At 40.1% G+C, this 19,416-nt stretch overlaps 2 protein-coding genes across 6 annotated transcripts in view; both read right to left on the reverse strand.

The window, feature by feature from the left end:
- Positions 1–2,940: 2,940 nt before the first annotated feature.
- smpd2b (sphingomyelin phosphodiesterase 2b) lies at positions 2,941–15,439 on the reverse strand. The gene is made up of 11 exons (XM_084062879.1): positions 15,214–15,439; positions 12,839–12,999; positions 12,648–12,744; positions 12,111–12,187; positions 11,385–11,478; positions 10,671–10,760; positions 10,037–10,119; positions 9,374–9,506; positions 9,156–9,260; positions 8,827–9,004; positions 2,941–5,915 (listed from the first exon to the last, which is right to left on the reverse strand). Exons 2-11 carry the CDS (start codon positions 12,886–12,888, stop codon positions 5,485–5,487), a joined length of 1,338 nt encoding a protein of 445 aa, XP_083919005.1. The 5' UTR covers positions 12,889–12,999; positions 15,214–15,439; the 3' UTR covers positions 2,941–5,484.
- A 1,412-nt stretch (positions 15,440–16,851) lies between these two features.
- Positions 16,852–19,416, reverse strand: part of tead3b (TEA domain family member 3 b) — a 39,760-nt gene continuing 37,195 nt past the window's right edge. For all 5 annotated transcript variants that reach the window (XM_084063135.1, XM_084063133.1, XM_084063136.1 and 2 more), the window contains one exon: positions 16,852–19,347. In XM_084063135.1, the coding sequence (XP_083919261.1) occupies positions 19,234–19,347 (114 nt within the window). In that variant the 3' untranslated portion in view covers positions 16,852–19,233. The remainder of the gene's footprint in view (positions 19,348–19,416) is intronic.

Below are 19,416 nucleotides of genomic sequence, written 5' to 3' on the forward strand. Positions count from 1 at the left end.
TTCATGCTGGCTTAGAACGTCTGATTTCAACATGATGGTTTATTGCTATAGCCATAGATCAAGATTCAAGACTATCATATGCATTATCGAGTCTGACTTTTTCGTATTACGATAGTCTTGGCGACTACCCCGCAGTGCGTCGTGCACTCTCACCACCAGTAAAGCCCGTATTTCTCTGTTCTTCTACATGTACAAAAATATATAAGGTACTTACCCGGTTGCCCCAAATGTTAACTCACCCTTCGGAGTCTTTGTGCAATGTATTAGTCCAAATGTTTCAATAGATATGAGTTTTAATCCCGTCTGTGTCGTTTTCTGTCGGAAGTTCCCTGTATCCTTGTTGTCTGGCTAGTGGCTACGCGAGACTACTCAATGGGCGGTAGTGACGGGGCGCATCCGGTGAAAGCCGGAATTACACTCAATGTAAACAGGAAGTAAACGAGGGAGAACAAATGGCGTTCGGCCACAGACGGGAGTAAAACACATATCTATTGATAAATACGGACTAAAACATTGTACAAAGACTCCGGAGGGCGAGTTCATATTTGGGCCAACCGGGTAAGCACCTTATATTTTTTATTTGTGCATGCTCGGAGAAATACGGGAGGTACTGGTGAAAGTCCAGGACGCACTGGGGGTGCAGGCCCGATAAAATACATATATGATAGTCTTGATCAAAGGCTAGTTTATTTACCACCACAGTGTTATAAGGCTAGGTCCAAAGAACTCTATAACTGCACAGCAAGTTTTGAAAAGTATTTGCAACTGTTATAGTGAAAACAATACTTGCCCCAGAGAATGACAGCAGGATAGAATAGAATAGAAAATGCAAGTTATTTCAATAGTGACTTGGTTGGGGGGTCAACATATACCAGAATGCTGATGGGGGAAATGGAAATGTTTCCAAAGAATGCAACTGAAAGTTTCTGAAACAGTGAAACTTATTCCTAGGAATCATTCAGACTCCAGTTTACTTCTTCCATTTGTGACAAATGGTTACTTGGGAGTCGTGGGAATTGCACAAATCTTTGGCTCAGATATGGGACTGTCAAAAGGCCAGAGCAATGACTGATGTTTTGCATTGTTCTCATTCACCTGGCAAACCTGTAGGCTGTTGTAGCAACTTTCACCACATCACACCACACACCACACCCATCTGTTCTCTGTAAACTCTGTACCATAGTGGTTAAAGTCAGACAAAGTCAGAAAGCATCACACCTTCCATACTTTTCTCTGACTCTGTGTCTGTCTCCTGTGCATTTGTTTCTCACCTATAATCCCTTGTGATGATGACTGCAGTACCCGTATGCTGGTGATTCACTTTGGTCTGTGCCAGCATTTTGTCACTCACACCACAATCTATGTACACACCACAGCCAGGAAGACAGATGAGATAACATGTATTTATTTATATAGAAGAGTCATAGCCATGACTTGTTTCATAGGAAGGAAAACTAGAGCATAGCAATTGTACCACTTACAGTCCACAGTAGATAAGCCTCGGCTCTCACAACAGACTGGCTCTATTTAAAAGGGGTCTTTTTTCAGATGGTACCAACTACCAGTACTAACTTATCAAAACATATTTAGCTGTATGCACCCAATAATGTGTCAGTACATATCACTTAAGATGTTTATAAAATCAACTTCAGCATGTTATGTAAGTCCTTCTCGTGTCATCCTGCTGAGAAGTGAGTCATAGGTGAAGAATTAATTGGCTACTGACCAACATCACAAATTGAACAGGCCAGCATAACAAAAGGGCTATTTTAAAATGATACCAAGAGTTTCTTCCCCTCCTCAATGCGTCTTCAAGTGCCTGTTTGATTGCAATTGTATGAATAAAGTATACGTCTCAAACCACTGCAACAATATTCATATTCATTTCATATGGTTAGGGATGATATTCTCCTTAATTGACATAAGAGTCAATTTACATTATTGACTCTTAAGTCAATGTAAATTCCCCAAAAGACCACCAAGTAAACAGAGAGAGAGAGAGAGAGGAGAGAGAGAGAGAGAGAGAGAGAGAGAGAGAGAGAGAGAGAGAGAGAGAGAGAGAGAGAGAGAGAGAGAGAGAGAGAGAGAGAGAGAGAGAGAGAGAGAGAGAGAGAGAGAGAGAGAGAGAGAGAGAGAGAGAGAGAGAGAGAGAGAGAGAGAGAGAGAGAGAGTGTGGCTTGAAAACTAGATTAATCTACTGTAAATGGATGAGGAGGCACTGTACTTGATTGATAAAGAGTTTCTAGTGCATTGCCATAACTATGCTTTGGGCTGTGGTGCACAAGAGTGCAGATTGTCTCCCTGACATACAGTACAAAGAGAAACTGCTGCACTGCCATTCAAAGAACATCAAATGATACCAAGAGTTTCTTTCCCCTCCTCAATGCATCTTCAAATGCCTATTTGATTGCAATTGTATGAGGGAGGTATAAGTCTCACACCACTGCAACAATATTCACACCACTTGACATACTTTTGCTTCCATTCTTGGTCCCAACAGCCCTCAGGTCCAGTGAAACACTGCCCTCTAATGGTGAAAACATATCACCACAATTTTGATTTATTTTGTTATGATGGAAAATGCCTAGACCAGTGTTTCTGTGCCTTATTTGGGGACAGAATGATGTACTAAAAAAATATTTTTACTGCATTTAATATGGTTAGGGTTAGCGTTCAGGAGAATTATATTCTCCTTAATTGACATAAGAGTCAATTTACATTATTGACTCTTAAGTCAATGTAAACTCCCCCAAAAGTCCATTAAGTAAACGCGTGCGTGCGTGCGTGCGTGCGTGTGTGCGTGTGTGCGTGTGTGCGTGTGTGTGTGTGTGTGTGTGTGTGTGTGCGTGCGCGTGTGTGCGTTCATTGGATTTATGTTCATATCAAGAGACATGGATTTGAATGTAATAGCAGACCAGTCAAAAAAGCAAACACACAGTATAGTGAGTATACATTCTTTATTATTGCATTTAATCTCCTTCACGATCATCTCCAACTATTTTCCAACAGGAATGAAAATAACAAAAGAGGTATTATTAAACAGACTTATTCTAGCATGATTAATAATAAGACTCATTTAAAAACTTTTAAGTTGAGTGAGGAATAATAAAAAATAATAATTAAGTAATGAAGAATCGCACACTGTTTTACAGTCACATTTGAACAAGTCATCTATAACAAACAGTGGCAACCCATTACAAACTTTTGATTTACAGCACATATATTAATAAAATAAATCTAATATTTTGTTAGTCAAAAAATGTGTCTCACATGACTTGAGATTTTTTAAATTACATAATCTTTAATACAAGATACAGTGTATGGAGTCATGGACTTGAAAACTAGATTAATCTACTGTAAATGGATGAGGAGTCACTGTACTTGATTGATCAAGAGTTTCTAGTGCATTGCCATTACTATGCTTTGGGCTGTGGTGCACAAGAGTGCAGATTGTCTCCCTGACATACAGTACAAAAAGAAACTGCTGCACTGCCATTCAAATAAGATAATAATGATAAAATGCCGATGGAGCTGAATATGGCCAAAGTAGTTCAGCCTGAGATTTGAAATAAGACACAGAGGGTTGATCCATTTCCTACATTTCATTAAAAAAAAGGACATATTCACTGGCTTTGCCTTCAAGTGCTATTCAGTGATTAGTTCAACAGCGGTACTGCAACTAAAGACCAGTGTCACTGCTGTCCACAGCATTTCTACATTGTTCCCTGAGGCTGGGATGAAAGGGCTGTTTTAAACGTTTAAAGTAAATAAGAAAACATGAGTAGAAAGTATACAGGGCCATGGCTGAAATGGTAGAGAGGCTGAGAAGGTCCTGGCTTCACCACTGGCCTGCACAGTCATAAGTAATAAGTGTCCTTGAGCAATAGACTTAACTAAACCCTAACTGCTCCCCGGACGCTGTATTAATAGCACCCACTGCTCCTAATAGTTAGGATGGGTAAATGCAGAGGACACATTTCAGGTATGTAGAAATGTATAGAGACAAGACTACCCCAAAGGTGTGGGGAATAAATTCTTATACAAGCAAATTCACAAATACAGTCTGGAATTGAAGGTTACATGTGCAGATCTTGCCATCACTCCCAACATGCATCTGTAAGTTACTAGATTATTGCTCTCCTATGCGACGATAAGCAGCACCATTACATGCAAGCCGAGGTGGGAAGGCCTACTGTGATGAACACTAATCGATAAGAAAGTATACATGTAATTAAAATACGGTAGGATTTGAGGTTGAGTTGTGCATCTCTCCGTCATTTGCAACAACATGCTTTAAAGCTGCACTATGTAACTTTCCTCTTCTACCCCGGATTTGAACCCGGTTTCCTACGAAAGTGCTGACATTTTTACCATTGAGCTAATGGAGTCTTCCTAATTGCTCAGGGAATTAATTGAATCTTGTGTCAGATCCTGTGTCTAGGTGAGACATGACCTTTGACACGATCTAAATGTCTCAATAGAAGAGCAGGGAGGCAAAATACACCACCAATTGTGTAAGTTATGTTGTATCAACATACTCTACCATACAGATTGGACAAAATTAAAATGTATTCATTAAAAAAGTTACATAGTGCCGCCTTAAGTTGCTAGCTTACTTCTCCGACCACTGTTGATAGTCTGTACACATACTGTACATATCCATTCATGACAGATGTATGTCCATATTACTGGTGATAGATTGTACATTATACTTATGCCTATATTTAATAGTTCATAGTACATTATGCGAACCAGGTCTGTCCATGTGCAGATGGCTCGGTTAGACTTTTACGTGTTCTATTTATATAGTGTTCTTATTTTTACTTTCATCTTTATCTTACTACTTTTTAAAAGTATTCTTTATTTGGAATCTTAGTTTAATCTCTCCATTCCTGCATCTGTCCTGTGTTTCATACCTACTACGGTGCTGCTATGACACACAGGGATCAATAAAGGTTTATTATCTATTTATATATAGACGATAAAAGAAAGCTAAGAAACGGAATACTTGAAAGAAATAAGTGGTCCCCGCCACTCTAATTGGTGGAATGCAAACTGGACCCAAGAAGCTTTAAACTTCCCTATCATTAAAAGGGCAAAACAAACTAGGTAAACAATAAAATAATAATAATAATACATTTGACATAATGTATTTCTAAACGTTTTGCTGCATGTCAGAAGATGGAACTGGTTTATCACATAATAGAAAGCACATAAGAGCAAGTGCATAGAGGTACAAACTACTGTAGGTCTAACAAAAGTAAAACATTAAGTATAAAAGCATCTTATGTGTCCTGCACCACCTTCAGAAATGTCCCCTTGGTTTGACTTAAACCCATCACACTGCATGTTGAACAAAATTGAAATTTCTCATGCAGAAAAACACAATCAAAAGCACTTCTTCAAGACAAAACGTCAGTTCAAAGGTTTGTCAAACCTTCACGTCAGCCCACGTTGCCCAGTTTTACAATGGGCTACCACAACCTATTCCTCTGGGTCAAAAGTCCCAGGATCCAGTCCTGTGTCCAGTGCCCTATGCTGCTGGGGGTCGAGGGGCCGTGCCAGTGGAAATCCCCGCAGTTTCTCCTGCAGGCTGCCCACAGCAAGCCTCATCTGGTCCTCGGCCCCTTGCAGAGACTTCACCTCCATAGTATAGAAGAGGTACAGCAGAAAAGTGGTCAGCAGGATGGCAAAGCACAGCGCCCCCAGCAGGTAGAAGGAGGCACGGGGGAAAGGTTGCTCTGCTCCAAGGGCCAACCAGGGCACGGCTGCAATGGCCAGCTCAAGGAGAAGGAGGGCTAGTCCCATCACTCCAGTGCGGGCCGCCGTGTAGCGCATTCTCTCGGCACAGTGCAAGCCTACCTTGACTTCCGTGCGGGCCTCTGTCACAATATCAACCAACTCAGCCAACTTCCCTAATGTCATGAGGGGAAAGAGAGAGAGAGGGGGGGGCCGTTTCACACCAAGCACAGAATAGCAACACTTAATCTAACATAGGAACCAGCACAGATGGGATCCGACTGCAGAAATAATCTCTCATGGTTCACGTGTTATTAATGAAACGGTCGTGTCTCACCAATCACAGCGTGGTTGGGAATGGTCGGGTCCATAAGTATTCTTGAGTACCCAGTGCGGTACCCATGCTTGAGCACAATGCAGGTTGGGAATGATGCAAGTTGGGAATGCATGCAATACCCATTGTACCCATGTTGAGTACACACTACCATACAACCGATCAACTAAAGATCAGGGATATGGGTATCCCTGATGTCGCCAGAAACCCCTGACGTGTTGATGACGTATATGAGCATATGCAAAATGGAGCTCCATTGTATTATACTTGCTTGTAATTATGTCATCTGTTAACCCTATTCCCATATTCATTCATGTTCGGTGAATATGATACATAGTCGATGTAGGTCTTTACAAAATATGCCAGTCAAATCTCCATATCGAGTATGTTGCGCCGCAAGTCCATGCTGACAAACATTTGACGTGAGATTTGGTCGTTGGATATGATCACGTCAAATTGACAGATTGATAAATGCAGAGCATTGCATTGAAATCACCGTATGCCCACTTTTCGTTGCACCTTCATTTGATAAACGAAGGCCTTTGTTTTTGTGGTTCCTTTTGCGAAAATACACACTTGACCAACGTTGCTTTCTGTCTATTTCCTATTTTATAAACTCAGGCTATGAAGAAATCTATATGCTTATGCAGCATGACAATATCCGTTTGAGGTCTTGCAATAACGGTTGTAAGTGGAACTTCAAGTGCCAGTTTGAACAACAATAACACAACACTGCTGATGTTTGGAATGAACACTTTTCAAAGAGGAAGAAATGATAACGGTAGGCTTTGTGCAGTATGGATTTGTAAAAGAAGAATATTCACACTTTAATGTTGCTAAACACTAAAGTAAACCTTTGTTTTTGTTGGTGCTGCAGTTTTTCCATGTATCAGCACTATTTTCCTGTCCCATATCAAACTTAATAATGTGAAAACTCCTCATCTATAGTGAATTACATTATATAAATAATTAATAGCAAATAAACCAAAGAATAAATGGTCTTAGGGGGGGTTTATCGACCCCTTTTGCATCAACGTAATTGATACGTCACAGCGTTAGCTGGAGGAAAAACAATGGAATATTGCATTGGAGGCAATAGGAATCACCTCAGAATAGGCTTGGTTATAGCTACTCACCTACTGAACATGCCATCTAGCCCTTTTGTTAGGAGTAGAGAGATTAAATTCAAATAGAGCACCGAAGTCTGATGTCACTGCCGCTAGAGGGCGCTGTCCCCCTGGGTTGTGGGTTTATTTTTTGTGTTGATATCCCCATAGGGGAATCTTCACGTCATATAAAAACTGTGTTCCAAACATAAACACACCACCCCGGCATTTCTGTCAGGGGGTGGCTCTGCATCGTTTATGATATTCATTCATATTTGATGCCGGAGAAAATGTAATTCATTCTGCCTTAAAAACTACACTTCCGGGTCTGAAATCACTGTCCCTACAGCTGCCACGTTCATGGGAAATGTAATCCTTGGGTCGTTTGACTCGTTTCTAGCGTTTTTGTGTTACTCTTTGGGCAATCTGGGAACCCATCGTCAAATAAAAAGGAAAAACAGCGCCCCCAGCGTTTTTCAGATTGCGAAGCTCTGAATCTGTTCTTGAGAGATTACTCTTTGGGTAAATGTGTACATTTCCACCAACTCAGTCGATGCTTCATATTAACGTCGGGAAAGTTACAGGACTCACTCGCCCAGGTGGTGTCAATAATACTAATCACCGTAATAGTAACAACATTCAGAATCACAGCGCTGCCTGTTTCGGATTTCACACGTTAAAGTATATTCATTAATTTGTTTGTCTATTTATTAACTGCTACTGTAGTCTTTACTTGCGGTACATGAAAACTCCTGTTACAGTTATGGATCAACTTCAACCCGGTGTTTGCACTTTCTCCATTTACGGTCCGTACATCTATATAAACGTTCAGATTTCAAATATAAATCGCTTACTCTATGGCCACGGATGTTAGAATTATGCACGGGACTCTCAAAAGTACCCGTATATTCTGTATTGTTCAATAAAACGCATTTTAATCCGATCGGTGGCCATTTTCTCACAGAGTTATAATGTATCAGAGTGCAATACACCTACCAACCGATAGGGTCGCTTAGATGAAAGCATATGGAGAAAATGGCCACCGATCAGATTAAAATACTTTTTATTGAACAATACGGATGATACGGGTACTTTTGAGAGCCCGTACATAAATGTAACATCCGTGGCCATGGGATAAGCACTTTATATTTGACATATGAACGTTTCAGTAGATGTACGGGCCGTAAATGGAGAAAGTGCAAACACCAGGTTGAAGTTCATTCATGACGGTCGAGACAGACGACCGTCGTGGCTATTACTCCCTCTAACATTTCCTGTGTTTTTAGTTTATTGAAACAATGTCATGCACATTTTTCCAGTGCATAGCCTACTGCAGGCCTTGTTGACTAGATTTAGAATAGATTTTGAAGCTATTGCTGCTGAAATGATCGATTATTTTTAAGGGGAAAAGCCGTCATTTAACATGCAAGTCAATGGGTGAGAAGCCAGGCCTGGGTGTGACTAACTCGCACCACCAGTCACAGAGTGGGGTGGGTGGGGCTTAGCGAAGGGTCCATACCAGGTCCTGAAGGAGGAATCAAACTCAACCTGTGACTCTATGGTCGGCACATTAACCTGGCAGAGCCACCAGGGGCTCCCCTAGAGCCTTCACTAAATGTTAAAACACAGATAGCCATAGAAAAGTACCTGCAGTGCAGTCAGGTTCCCTTGCTCTCTCGCCATCTCCAGCCTGGGTCTGGCTGACTGGCTCCAGTCTCAGCTCAGCAGTCAACGCCTCATGATCAGAGTATGGGAATGGATGGTCAGGGACAGAGCCTTTGGTAGTAGACAAGGACTCACACCGAATGTCCACCTTGGATGTCCCCTGGTAATCCCAAAATGTAGGAGAATCCTATTTAGCAGTGCTTCCACATTGAGGCATTTACACTGCTTTACATTATTGTCTCATAGCAGAGGAGCAGTTCATGGCATTACAATGGTACATCAAGGACAAATATACAAATCACTCCTCATACCTTGAACAAGATGTAATCTATTCGGAGTCCCTTCTCAAATGGGACAATCTCTTTCTTGCTAATGAAAGGGTTATCTGCTATTAGAGTCAACCCATCCTCACATCCCTGCAACAAAAATCCAAATAAGTATTTTAGATGCCACCTGTTGGTGAAATACTGTCATGGCATGGCACAGATGTACACTGTAAATCATTACATTGATTATTGTGTCTCTTTACATCAAACTTAGCAGTCTCTACGTAGGAGTCCCGTAGACTTGTGTAGGTCCTTAGTAGTCTGTTGCCCAGGTCCTGAGGGTGCATGTTGAGATCCCCACCAAGAATCACCATGTCTGCTCCACCAGAGGTATGGCTAATAAACCAGGAAAAGCAAAATTAACATCTCAGCTATTTTTTTACCAAATGTTCACCCAGAATAGGGTCACAAAGGTTCACGTGCTTAAAAAAGGACCATAGTGGTGGTATGGCATATTTAGTTGACTATGACTTGATTACAAATGTAAATGCTTGTGACAAATTAGCCATGCAGTTTTGTTAAGCTAACATTGACTTAATTATTTAAGTAAGTTCAACAGCGTTTTAATAACTTTGGACAACATGTAAACAAATATACACAGCTATGTTATCTAAAACTGAGGCAATTAACAGCTAAATGTGTATGTATGTTATAAGGACGAAGCAGTGAGTAGACAATGACGTGTTTAGATGGTCTGGTCCTTTAAAGCAGTGGTTCTAAAATGGGGTTCCTTCCGGGGGATCCCCAGCAACATTATTACACAAATCTTGTATGGGGTTCCCTGGCACAAAAACCTTTCAGATAGGGGTCTGCAGCAAAATAGATATTAAAAGGTTTGAGAACCATTGCTTTAAAGACCCCCCTACCGGATGAACTGCTGCAGCTCCCAGGCCTGGACCACTCTGTGAGGTAGATAGGAGTCCTTCTCTCTACAGTACTCTGCATGCAACTAAAGACAACACACACAAGAATACCCACACCATCATCAGTACCTACTGTATACACTGCATGTGTGTAGGGCTGTCACCATCATGACTTTATTGTTTAACTTATTGCCCCAAATAGCGATACAATACACTGTCTTCACCTTGATCAATAAAGACAACCTTTTAAGGCAACGTTTCAGTCACGGACGTTCTTCAGGCATTTCACGTTTCGTCAATGACTGAATAATAAAAGTTTCCTCTATTGAGCAAGTGAAGATGGTGTGCAGGTTATTCTATTTTATCTAAACATCTGCTCTACCAACGCACCAGTCCCTGAGCTGATAAGGTGTGCAAAAGTTGAAAGTGGTTAAAAGAGCGTCGGCAACGACATGGAAATAGGGCCTTTCATCCAGCTGTTTTATACAGAATGTAAACAATTCTAAGAATTATGCAAAATAATTGAAATTAGCTCAGATGATTGCGATCAGGTGATTAGGTAATAATTGTGACAGGCATACATGTGTGTGGAAGATAATCGCTATGGGTTTAGAGGTTTGGGCATAGACAAGCTTACATGAGTGACATAGACATGTGCCTTCAGACTGCCTATGCTTAAGATGGCCATTCCAACAGCTTTACCTCCAAACCAGTCTCCATGATGGGCCTGTGGAATGGGGAAAAACAGAAACTTTGGGATAACTTGCACCAGCAACAGTGCCATATTGCATATCGCCATGTGTCGCAGTATAAAAAAAACGTTACTGGTCGCAAGAACATCACTGGGTGTGAGCTACCTAGTCTGGAGGACCTCTACACCCAGAGCTGCCTCAAAAAAAATCCCTGAGGATCATTAAAGACCCCACCCACCCCCACAAAAATACTTTTCTCCCCTCCAAAAAGGTGAAGAGATACAAGATCCTCTCAGCGCACACTAGCAGGCTGTGGAACAGTTTTTTCCCCACGGGCCATCAGACTGTTAAATAACAGTGAAAAGACTGCAATAACTCTCTGTACTTTGCACTATGCACTTTCTTTGACTGATATTCTTGCCATGTGTTTAATGCGTGTTTAGGTCGCTTTATCATGTTTTTATGATCATGTTTTTATTGTACTGAAGCTTCAGAGTGTACGTTTTTCACATGTATGTACCTAAACAGTGCATCTAAGTGACAATAAAGTGAATCTGAATCTGAATATTCCCATAATAAAGGTTTATTTTATTCTTTGTTTTATTTATATATTTACTTTGTTTTTTTTAGCTATTATCTGAGATCAATTTTCTTCTTACCATGTATGGGTAGCCGTTAAGTGAGTAACGGTAAAGAAAGGCATCATGGATCCTATGTCTGGAGAATATCGCTAGACCACTCCCGATAACTCCACTTGTGGGCAAGAGGAAAACAATGTGTGGATATGAGGTTTAAGTAACAAAATAATCATCTCTCTCAAGAAATGAATGGAGTTATACACTCAGTTCTCAGTGTAATGCTACGGTATATCCAAGCTATACAATAATTATCTACTGAAACATACAATAGGCCTACATAAAGAAAACCTATAGAATTATGACAAATATTAAATATACTGTATGTGTGAGCTGCCTAAAATATGTAAGGACTTGGTGTTATCAACTGGATTTAATAACGTTTTTCCTGAAGTTTCTTTTGTCTTTTCTTTTTTATAACTTTTAAAGGGATTAAAAAAGCAGGCCCTTTGATTAATCCCAGTCTTGTGCCTTAGCATGGAGGTCAAGACAGCATTAAGTAGCAAAATATAGAGAAAATCCTTTGTGTAGTAGAAGCTAATCCACCTCTTTTGAGGCTTGACTTCAATATGAGATATGTTTCCAAGACAAGGTCATTGACAAGCAGTTAAAAGGCTTTGACACAGAGACCATGTATTAGATTTCACAAAGTGACATGATTTGTATAATGACCTCTTTGCAAACTTTCATCAAAGGGACTGAATAAAGCTCTAAATGCACTGGCTAAAACAGTTAAAACAGTCTAAATACCTTTTGAAGTAATGAGAGTGGCTATGGCTGCTTGCAAGCTTCTTTTTCAGAGAGATAAAGTCTTTCTCGCTCCATACCTGAAAAAGACAACAACAATTTGTCATTATTATGGCCCTTACACACAGCACAGTCAGATTTTTTTCACACACAAAAACTGTTTTTTATTCTCTTCCTCTCTATGACCTCTTACACCTACTCTGAAATTGACATCCGCCGAGCGACGGTGGGTATTTTTTCATAACCGAACCCAGTTCAATTCCTGCATCTTTTTTGCATGGGTTAAAGACTGCCCAAAATGTTTTTTTTTGCATCAGACCTTTATACAGTAGGTCACACACGGAAACATTCATTGGCGTATAATCACAATAATCTCTAAGGGTCTATGACTTAATTTAAGCCATATTTTAATTTACAACACCAGAACAGAAATACTTCAACACATACTTAGAAAACCTCCCTGCTGTGAGGGAGTGAAAGTATGACGCAAATGACTGAGCGAGTGATACAGCGAGTAACACATGCACATTTTCCACCGACCTCCTGCAGTAACACAATATCATGCTGTTCCCTGGACAACAGATCGCCAATCATGACATAGCGCTGTGGACAGTGTTTGCTGAGGTAACGGATTCCCCTGTAAAACAGAAGACAGGGCAGCATTACATTACTGTCAAATAACATTATGGGATGAAAGAAAGAAAGAAACGTTACGAAACAAAGGTGCCCACCAGCAGTTGAGTGAGAAAACCCGGAGCCTGACAGTGTCTCTGCTAGCCATAGTGGTGTTGGACTAGATCAGTAATGTTGGTGGTGATAATAGTAGCAGAAGGGCTTAGGCTGGTCCCGTGTGCTGCAGGTTCCGGGCACTGGACTGTAACTCTCAGGGGGTCTGAGACAGAGACAGGGACAGAGACAGAGACAGAGACAGAGACAGAGACAGAGACAGAGACAGAGACAGAGAGAGAGGCTACATAGTAAACTCCAGATTTTGCTGTGTACATATGTAATTTTGTCTTGTGAATCTATCACCTGATCATGGCAGCGGAAGTAACGTTTGTGGTGAAGTGGCAGGATGTGTTTATACGGTATATAGCTAAATAGCTCTGCAAAGCCAGGTGTCAAAATCACGAAGGTTTGACCAAGGACATGAGTTCTACACTAACCTGGACGCAATCTGATGAGGAGAGGAAGGGACATAAAAGGGATTAATGCAGAAATGACAGATGCCTAATTAACTGCCATTCGGGATATCAGACACATGTGATGTAAAAAAAAAAAAGAAAGTATCTTCATGTCAGATCTCATATAACATGGTCATTGACATGACAGGTTAGACAAAGACATGCTTTAGAAGGAGACAAAAACCAGTAAACATCCCTGTGAAATTCTTCCACTCAGCACCAAAAAGTGCAAGTCAAGCAGTAAGCAGAGGGAACAGGCCTATCTATACAAGCTCACCACAAACAAGAGGCTGATGATGAGGCTGAGTGCATTGGAGCATAAAAGGGGAAGCACCAATAATAATACACTGGATAATAGTCATTACTTTGCAAATTTTTTCATACTTTTAGAAAGAGAAAAGTAACAAGGTAAATATGGTGAACATTGATATTAATAGTTGTGTCCAACAATTCATGTTGTTCCAGTATTGGTGTGAGTATTAAACATGTAAGACGTTCACAAATCTACCTACATCACTGTAGAAATTGGTGGTTTAACAGTTATTCCAGCAGGGCTATGACTTATCTTCAAAGGTTAATACTTGATCATAAATACAGTATATAATATTTAGTGCTGGGCAATAATATTGATATTGTATTATATCAATGTTGTGAAATGAGACTAGATATCATCTTGGATATCATGCAAATATGATATGATTATGGCATAGCCTACGTGCAGTAAGTGGTATAATTATCTGAACTGACCACACTGTTCTATTATTTGCGTTTACCCACTTTTAGTTAGACAGTCATTACTGACTGAATATTTATAAAAAAATCTCACAAAGTAAATATTTTGTGAAAGCCTCAATTGTCATCCCCATTCCCCATAATAGCACCACAATAGTAATATATTTGATCAGATCAGCCCTAATCACCCTGAGCTCCTATTGACCCTGCAGTGGACAAGGGGTTATTACTGACCTGCAATCAGAGGAGACAATGCAGGGGGGGCATCATCACACCCACTCTATTCTGATGAGACTGCCTGCCATTACACACTGACTTCAAGCCAAGAGGAATGAGGAAATTTAGAAAAAATAATGAAAGGCTAACGTGAGAGGGAAGTGGTCATTTCAATAGGTTAATGTGGGTCAATTGCCACACTGTTTACCCATGCAGTGACCTAAGTCACTGGGTAAACAGCGTGACAATTGTTGGGGGGGGGGGGGGGGGGGGGATTCCCTTTTAACGCTGAATGGTCATGCCCATAATTCATATCCACATGTCTGTATCCTTTATGTTATGTCATGTATTAATCTGGTATTAATGTAGTGCATGCTGTGCTACATGATTACTGAAACATCACCAGCTTAGTGTGTGTGAGAGAAGAGCTGATAGCCAAATGGAAGCACAAATAGCTCTGGTCCATAGCGTTATATGGACCAGACAAAATAACCACTGCAATGTTATCGATGACGAAAGGTGCTAAAATCATTATGAGGCTGCTGCAGGGCAGATAGATTTCATACCACTCTCATTTAAACACACACATGATGTCAGTCACTGACATGAATTTGGCAGCGAGTGCATGTCACACATGAAGTGACATTAATGTTGTCAGTTCCTCTCAACATAAACCGAAAAAGTGGATGCATCTCACGGTACAGCGATGCGATGTGGACATAATAATAATCCACATCGACAGTTAAGTCGATCGAGGACTAACTGTCACTTCACCACCTCCATTGCTGATGATGATTAATTATAAATGTAAGAAACACTAAAGACAATTGCGTTTTCAAATCAGAAGGTACAGCGTCTTTTATAACAGTATTTATAGCCAGTAGCTTTAATTGAACGAACTGGCACCTACTGTAATTAAACAGTTATAACTTATAAGTCAGCTTGTTGCCCAAGTTATTATTCATTTAACTTACCTTGCAGAACTGTGGTTAGCTGCTTGCTCGTCTAATCGGGAATGGTAACGGACTGTAACGGTGAAGGTTTGTATCTTTCCTGTGAATCCAAGACGCTGCTAGCAGTTATAGCGGGTTCAACTAAGTAACGACAAGGAAATGCATAGCAGCAGCTCCTTTAGCATAGCAGACACAGAGCAGACAGGCACCCCATTGCTCAGTCCAGTAGTGTTTAATTTCAAGCCCTGCTGCGGTTTTCCGACTTCATTCTTCCTCACCAGAAGACCACGTGTGACGCCCCCCAGTCGCGTGGGATGCTGGGATATGTTGTTCTTTTAGATCAACCAACCTTTTCAAGCCCATGAGCACTTTTTATTTTAAGTAACTCAGTTAAGTGTACTCAAGTACTGTACTTAAGTACAATGTTGAGTTTTTTTTACTTTACTGGAGTACTTCCAATATTTCCAATACTTTTACTTCTACTCCACTATATCTCAGAGGCAAATATTATACTTTTACTCCACTATAATTATTTGAAAACTTTAGTTACTAGTTACTTTCAAGATTTTGAATATTGTTACAAGACATGCATTAACAACTTCAGCCCTATATATACATAGGCTCTTTGAAAATAGCCGATCTGCAACCTCACAACGCATCGCAATGCGTTGTGAGGTTGTAGATATGCTATTTTCAAAAGATTGTTATACATTTTGAAAACTTAAAATGTGACTTTTCTGCATAATGAGTACTTAATTTTGATGCCAATACTTTTGCACTCTTACTCGGCCCAGGGTTCTGCTGTACGCCTTCCCTCCATTGACTCTACTCGTCCCCACACTCACAAGAGTGAGGGACCAGGGACTGGCAGCCCTTCTTTACGGTCAGCCATGGCCCTTCCTGTTACACAGGGACCTGCTGTCTCAGGCGAGACACATCATCCCCATCTGGAGCACCTGGCTCTATGGGCCGAGGATGAACTTGAGCACTGTGGGTCTGCTCCACAATGTCATTGTCTCCACACGTCAGTTATGTGCATGCGCTCTTGGTACACCTGGAGTGAGTGCACTCGTTTCGCTGACAATAACATTCGGGGGGGTCATGAAGCCTAACCCGGCTTTCGTAGAGAACCCTCTTATGAAGTGCATTCCTGTCGAATTGGAAGCGTTTCACCCTCCTCTTTGCGTCACAGGAGCACCATGAATTGCATTATCTTTGCCCTGTCAGAGCACTGATGTATGTATATTGAAAGGTCTAAAGGGCCATTCACACTGAGCACAATAACTATAACTATAACTATAAAAATACAGTTTTAAAAAACGTTCTAACTCAAGTGGATAGCAGAGTTCACACAGACTATAAAAAAAAGTACATTGGTGAACGATATAGTTATAGTTATCTTTATAGTTATAGTGCTCAGTGTGAATGGCACTTAAGACTTGGACCAGCTACTGTCTCATGGGCCAAGCAGTATGCTGGGAAGCCCATAACTAAACAAAGGCTCTCCCAAGGGATCACTATTCAGGATAATCTGTGCGGCGGCAAGCTGGTCTGAATACTACTAAGTTGGCAAAAGGTGATAAATGGACAACAACGTAAGACAATGTGTAATCATGTTTTTTTATAATAATATGTGAAAGTAAATAACAAAGGACAAAACAAATTTAGAAACACGTTTAATATATTTTCTGGGGGGTGGGGAATGGCCCCAAAGGCACAATGCGTCTTTTATTGTTAGATACATTTGTTTGATTACATATTACAATCCCTATTTTGAAGATAACAGAAAATATAAAATTGCAATGCACAACAGTAACCAAGGCAATAGTAAACCACCTTTTAACAAAAAAAAAAAATTGCCCACACCATTCTGAATAATGATACATTAGATATCTCATAATCAATATCAACGCAATCACACATTTTCAGTGAAGCATATGGCATACACTGAAAGTCCAAAAAAGGAACAGAATCCAAACAAAGCACATTAATAATGATAATGGTAAAAAAAAAAAAAAGTCTGTAGAAAAAGGCAAAATGTTAAAACTGATAGAGGAGTGTTATTGTATCTAGCTTCTGAAATTTGACATTCAAAGCTCGGTGCAATTAATCACCGTACAATGTCTGATGTATGAAGTTTTGTGACAAAACTTTGTCCAGTGAATAACAGAGCAGATACCATTCTCTAGTCTCGTGAGATCCATGGGATGACTGTTATCTTGTCTTTAGTATAAAGTCCGGCAATACTTTCAACATCTCCATTGCAATGGCGAATCAATAATAAATCACCAATAACCCACCCAACCCTCCCGCCATTTGTTTTTTTAAACCCTATAAATAACAATCAATGGTCACACTCCGCAGCACAGAGCACAGATAGCTCTTTCAAGGCTAATTGTTTTGTCATTTTTGCCCAAGTTCAAAATAATTTCATGGGCCTCATATTGTCTTTTAAGGCAGTATACAAATTTGAATATTAAGTAAGCTGATTGAGTGTAGAGTTACTATAGAACACAGATTAATGAAGTCAAATTATTTGACTTCCTAACCTACACTTGAACTTAAAAAATAAAATAAAAACACTGATCAGCTTTCAACATCTTAACCGAGCAGATATGGTCTCTGTGCTGTGTTAACATTAATCACAAATATAAACATAAGTCCCCAGAATACTCCTATGTAACACATATTCCTGTAGCGTCCACCAACTCACAGTACAGAAACAATTTATTTCAACTAGGCTACATAACTCAAGGCAGAAAGTAAGAACTGTTCTTGCCTCACCTCTTCTTGATCTTTTAAGTGCACCAATGCACACGTCTTCTAACAGAGAAAATACAACAGGGTGTACTGTAAGAATAGGACAGCCCTGGCTGGCTATACGTTAGGCTTGGCAACAGGCATCCCAAGTGTCATAAATCAGTTATAGATAAATTATTGTAAGACCTGATAATCAATATGTAAAAACACATGATGGAGCAGAGACTGCATGATATGGTAACACAATCAATCTTCTTTCTGTATGCTTGCAATGTAAAACTTGAGGCCTTTTTTGTACAACATTAGGCTACATGAAACACAAGCAATTATCTCATCCGCTGTGTGCCCAGAAAAAGAATAAAAAATACACCTCAAACATCTAAATCTGAGAGAAAAATGCATAGTCATATTCCGGTTCCAATTCATTGACAAAACAAATATATGTCCAACTTCTTTCTGTCATCTAAAAACAAGAGGTAGTAATAAGACAATCCAAAGTGGCAGGCAATGCTAAATCTTTGGAGAAAAAAAGGCACTTGCTATCCTGACGTACCAAACTGTAACAACTCCACTTGTCTCTGGGTCTCCTCTTCCATGGTCCTTGTGTCTGTACCCTCCCATTCTATTATGCACGTAACCACTAAAGGCCTATTTCGAAAATAGCAAAAACAGACGATCTACAAGCTCACAATGCATCACACTGCAAAGAGATGCGGTGAGGGCTTGTAGATTAGCTATTTTTGCTATGTTTGAAAATATTCACATATAACAACATGCCCAAAATAGGGATGCTAGGTTGTAAGTGGTTAAGCCTGATTTTCTGCTTCTGCGACAAGTCAACAATCTTTTCAGTTGATGTTATTTCTGTAGACCGATTCATTTTGTTGCCAAAGCATGAATCATAATTTAATCTTATCGCTCATAGCGATATGAGAGCATGGTATAATATCTTCACACCCCTGGACACCTTCTCATTCCCTCACTGAACACATCTCAAAATGCATCTATTGTCCTTTGCAAAACTGGCCCGCTTCATCTAAAGTACATATGCATGGCAAGTTGGCTGTTTGCGAAATCATGAATTCTTCAATTTTCTTTCCTTGTCGGTTCATCCTTTCTTTTTTGTTCTGATGTAGAAGATTTAAAATGTATCCATGTTTAAAATGTGTCCATGTTAGTGTGGTCTAACATTGTTTCAATGTTCTTTCCTGGATAGTTGAGCAGTCTGAAGAGAGATTGTGTCACGCTTTGTCAGGCTTTTCCCAAATGTCCCTGAAGGGCTTAGTCTTTAACAAGTCTGTAGACATGATACTGGGCTCCATGTTCACTGGTGGAAACCTCAAACACAAAAGCTATACATAGCAAGGTCTCCTGGGTGTCACGGTTTGTCACCACCTGGAGGATAAACACAAACAATTTTGTCAAAGTTGTGACATTGCAATCAAACAAGTTCTATTATTGTTA

This window comes from Gymnoscopelus microlampas (assembly GCF_963454915.1).
Source record: "Gymnoscopelus microlampas genome assembly, chromosome: 7".
In the NCBI taxonomy this organism is placed as follows: domain Eukaryota; kingdom Metazoa; phylum Chordata; class Actinopteri; order Myctophiformes; family Myctophidae; genus Gymnoscopelus; species Gymnoscopelus microlampas.

Excerpts from the sequence above, each read along its gene's own strand:
- smpd2b (XM_084062879.1), bottom strand. The coding sequence starts at position 12,888 with ATGGCTAGCAGAGACACTGTCAGGCTCCGGGTTTTCTCACTCAACTGC. Across the intron at positions 12,188-12,647 it reads ATATTGTGTTACTGCAGGAG|GTATGGAGCGAGAAAGACTT; the intron begins GTCGGTGGAAAA and ends TGTCTTTTTCAG. Across the intron at positions 10,120-10,670 it reads CACATGTCTATGTCACTCAT|TTGCATGCAGAGTACTGTAG; the intron begins GTAAGCTTGTCT and ends TGTTGTCTTTAG.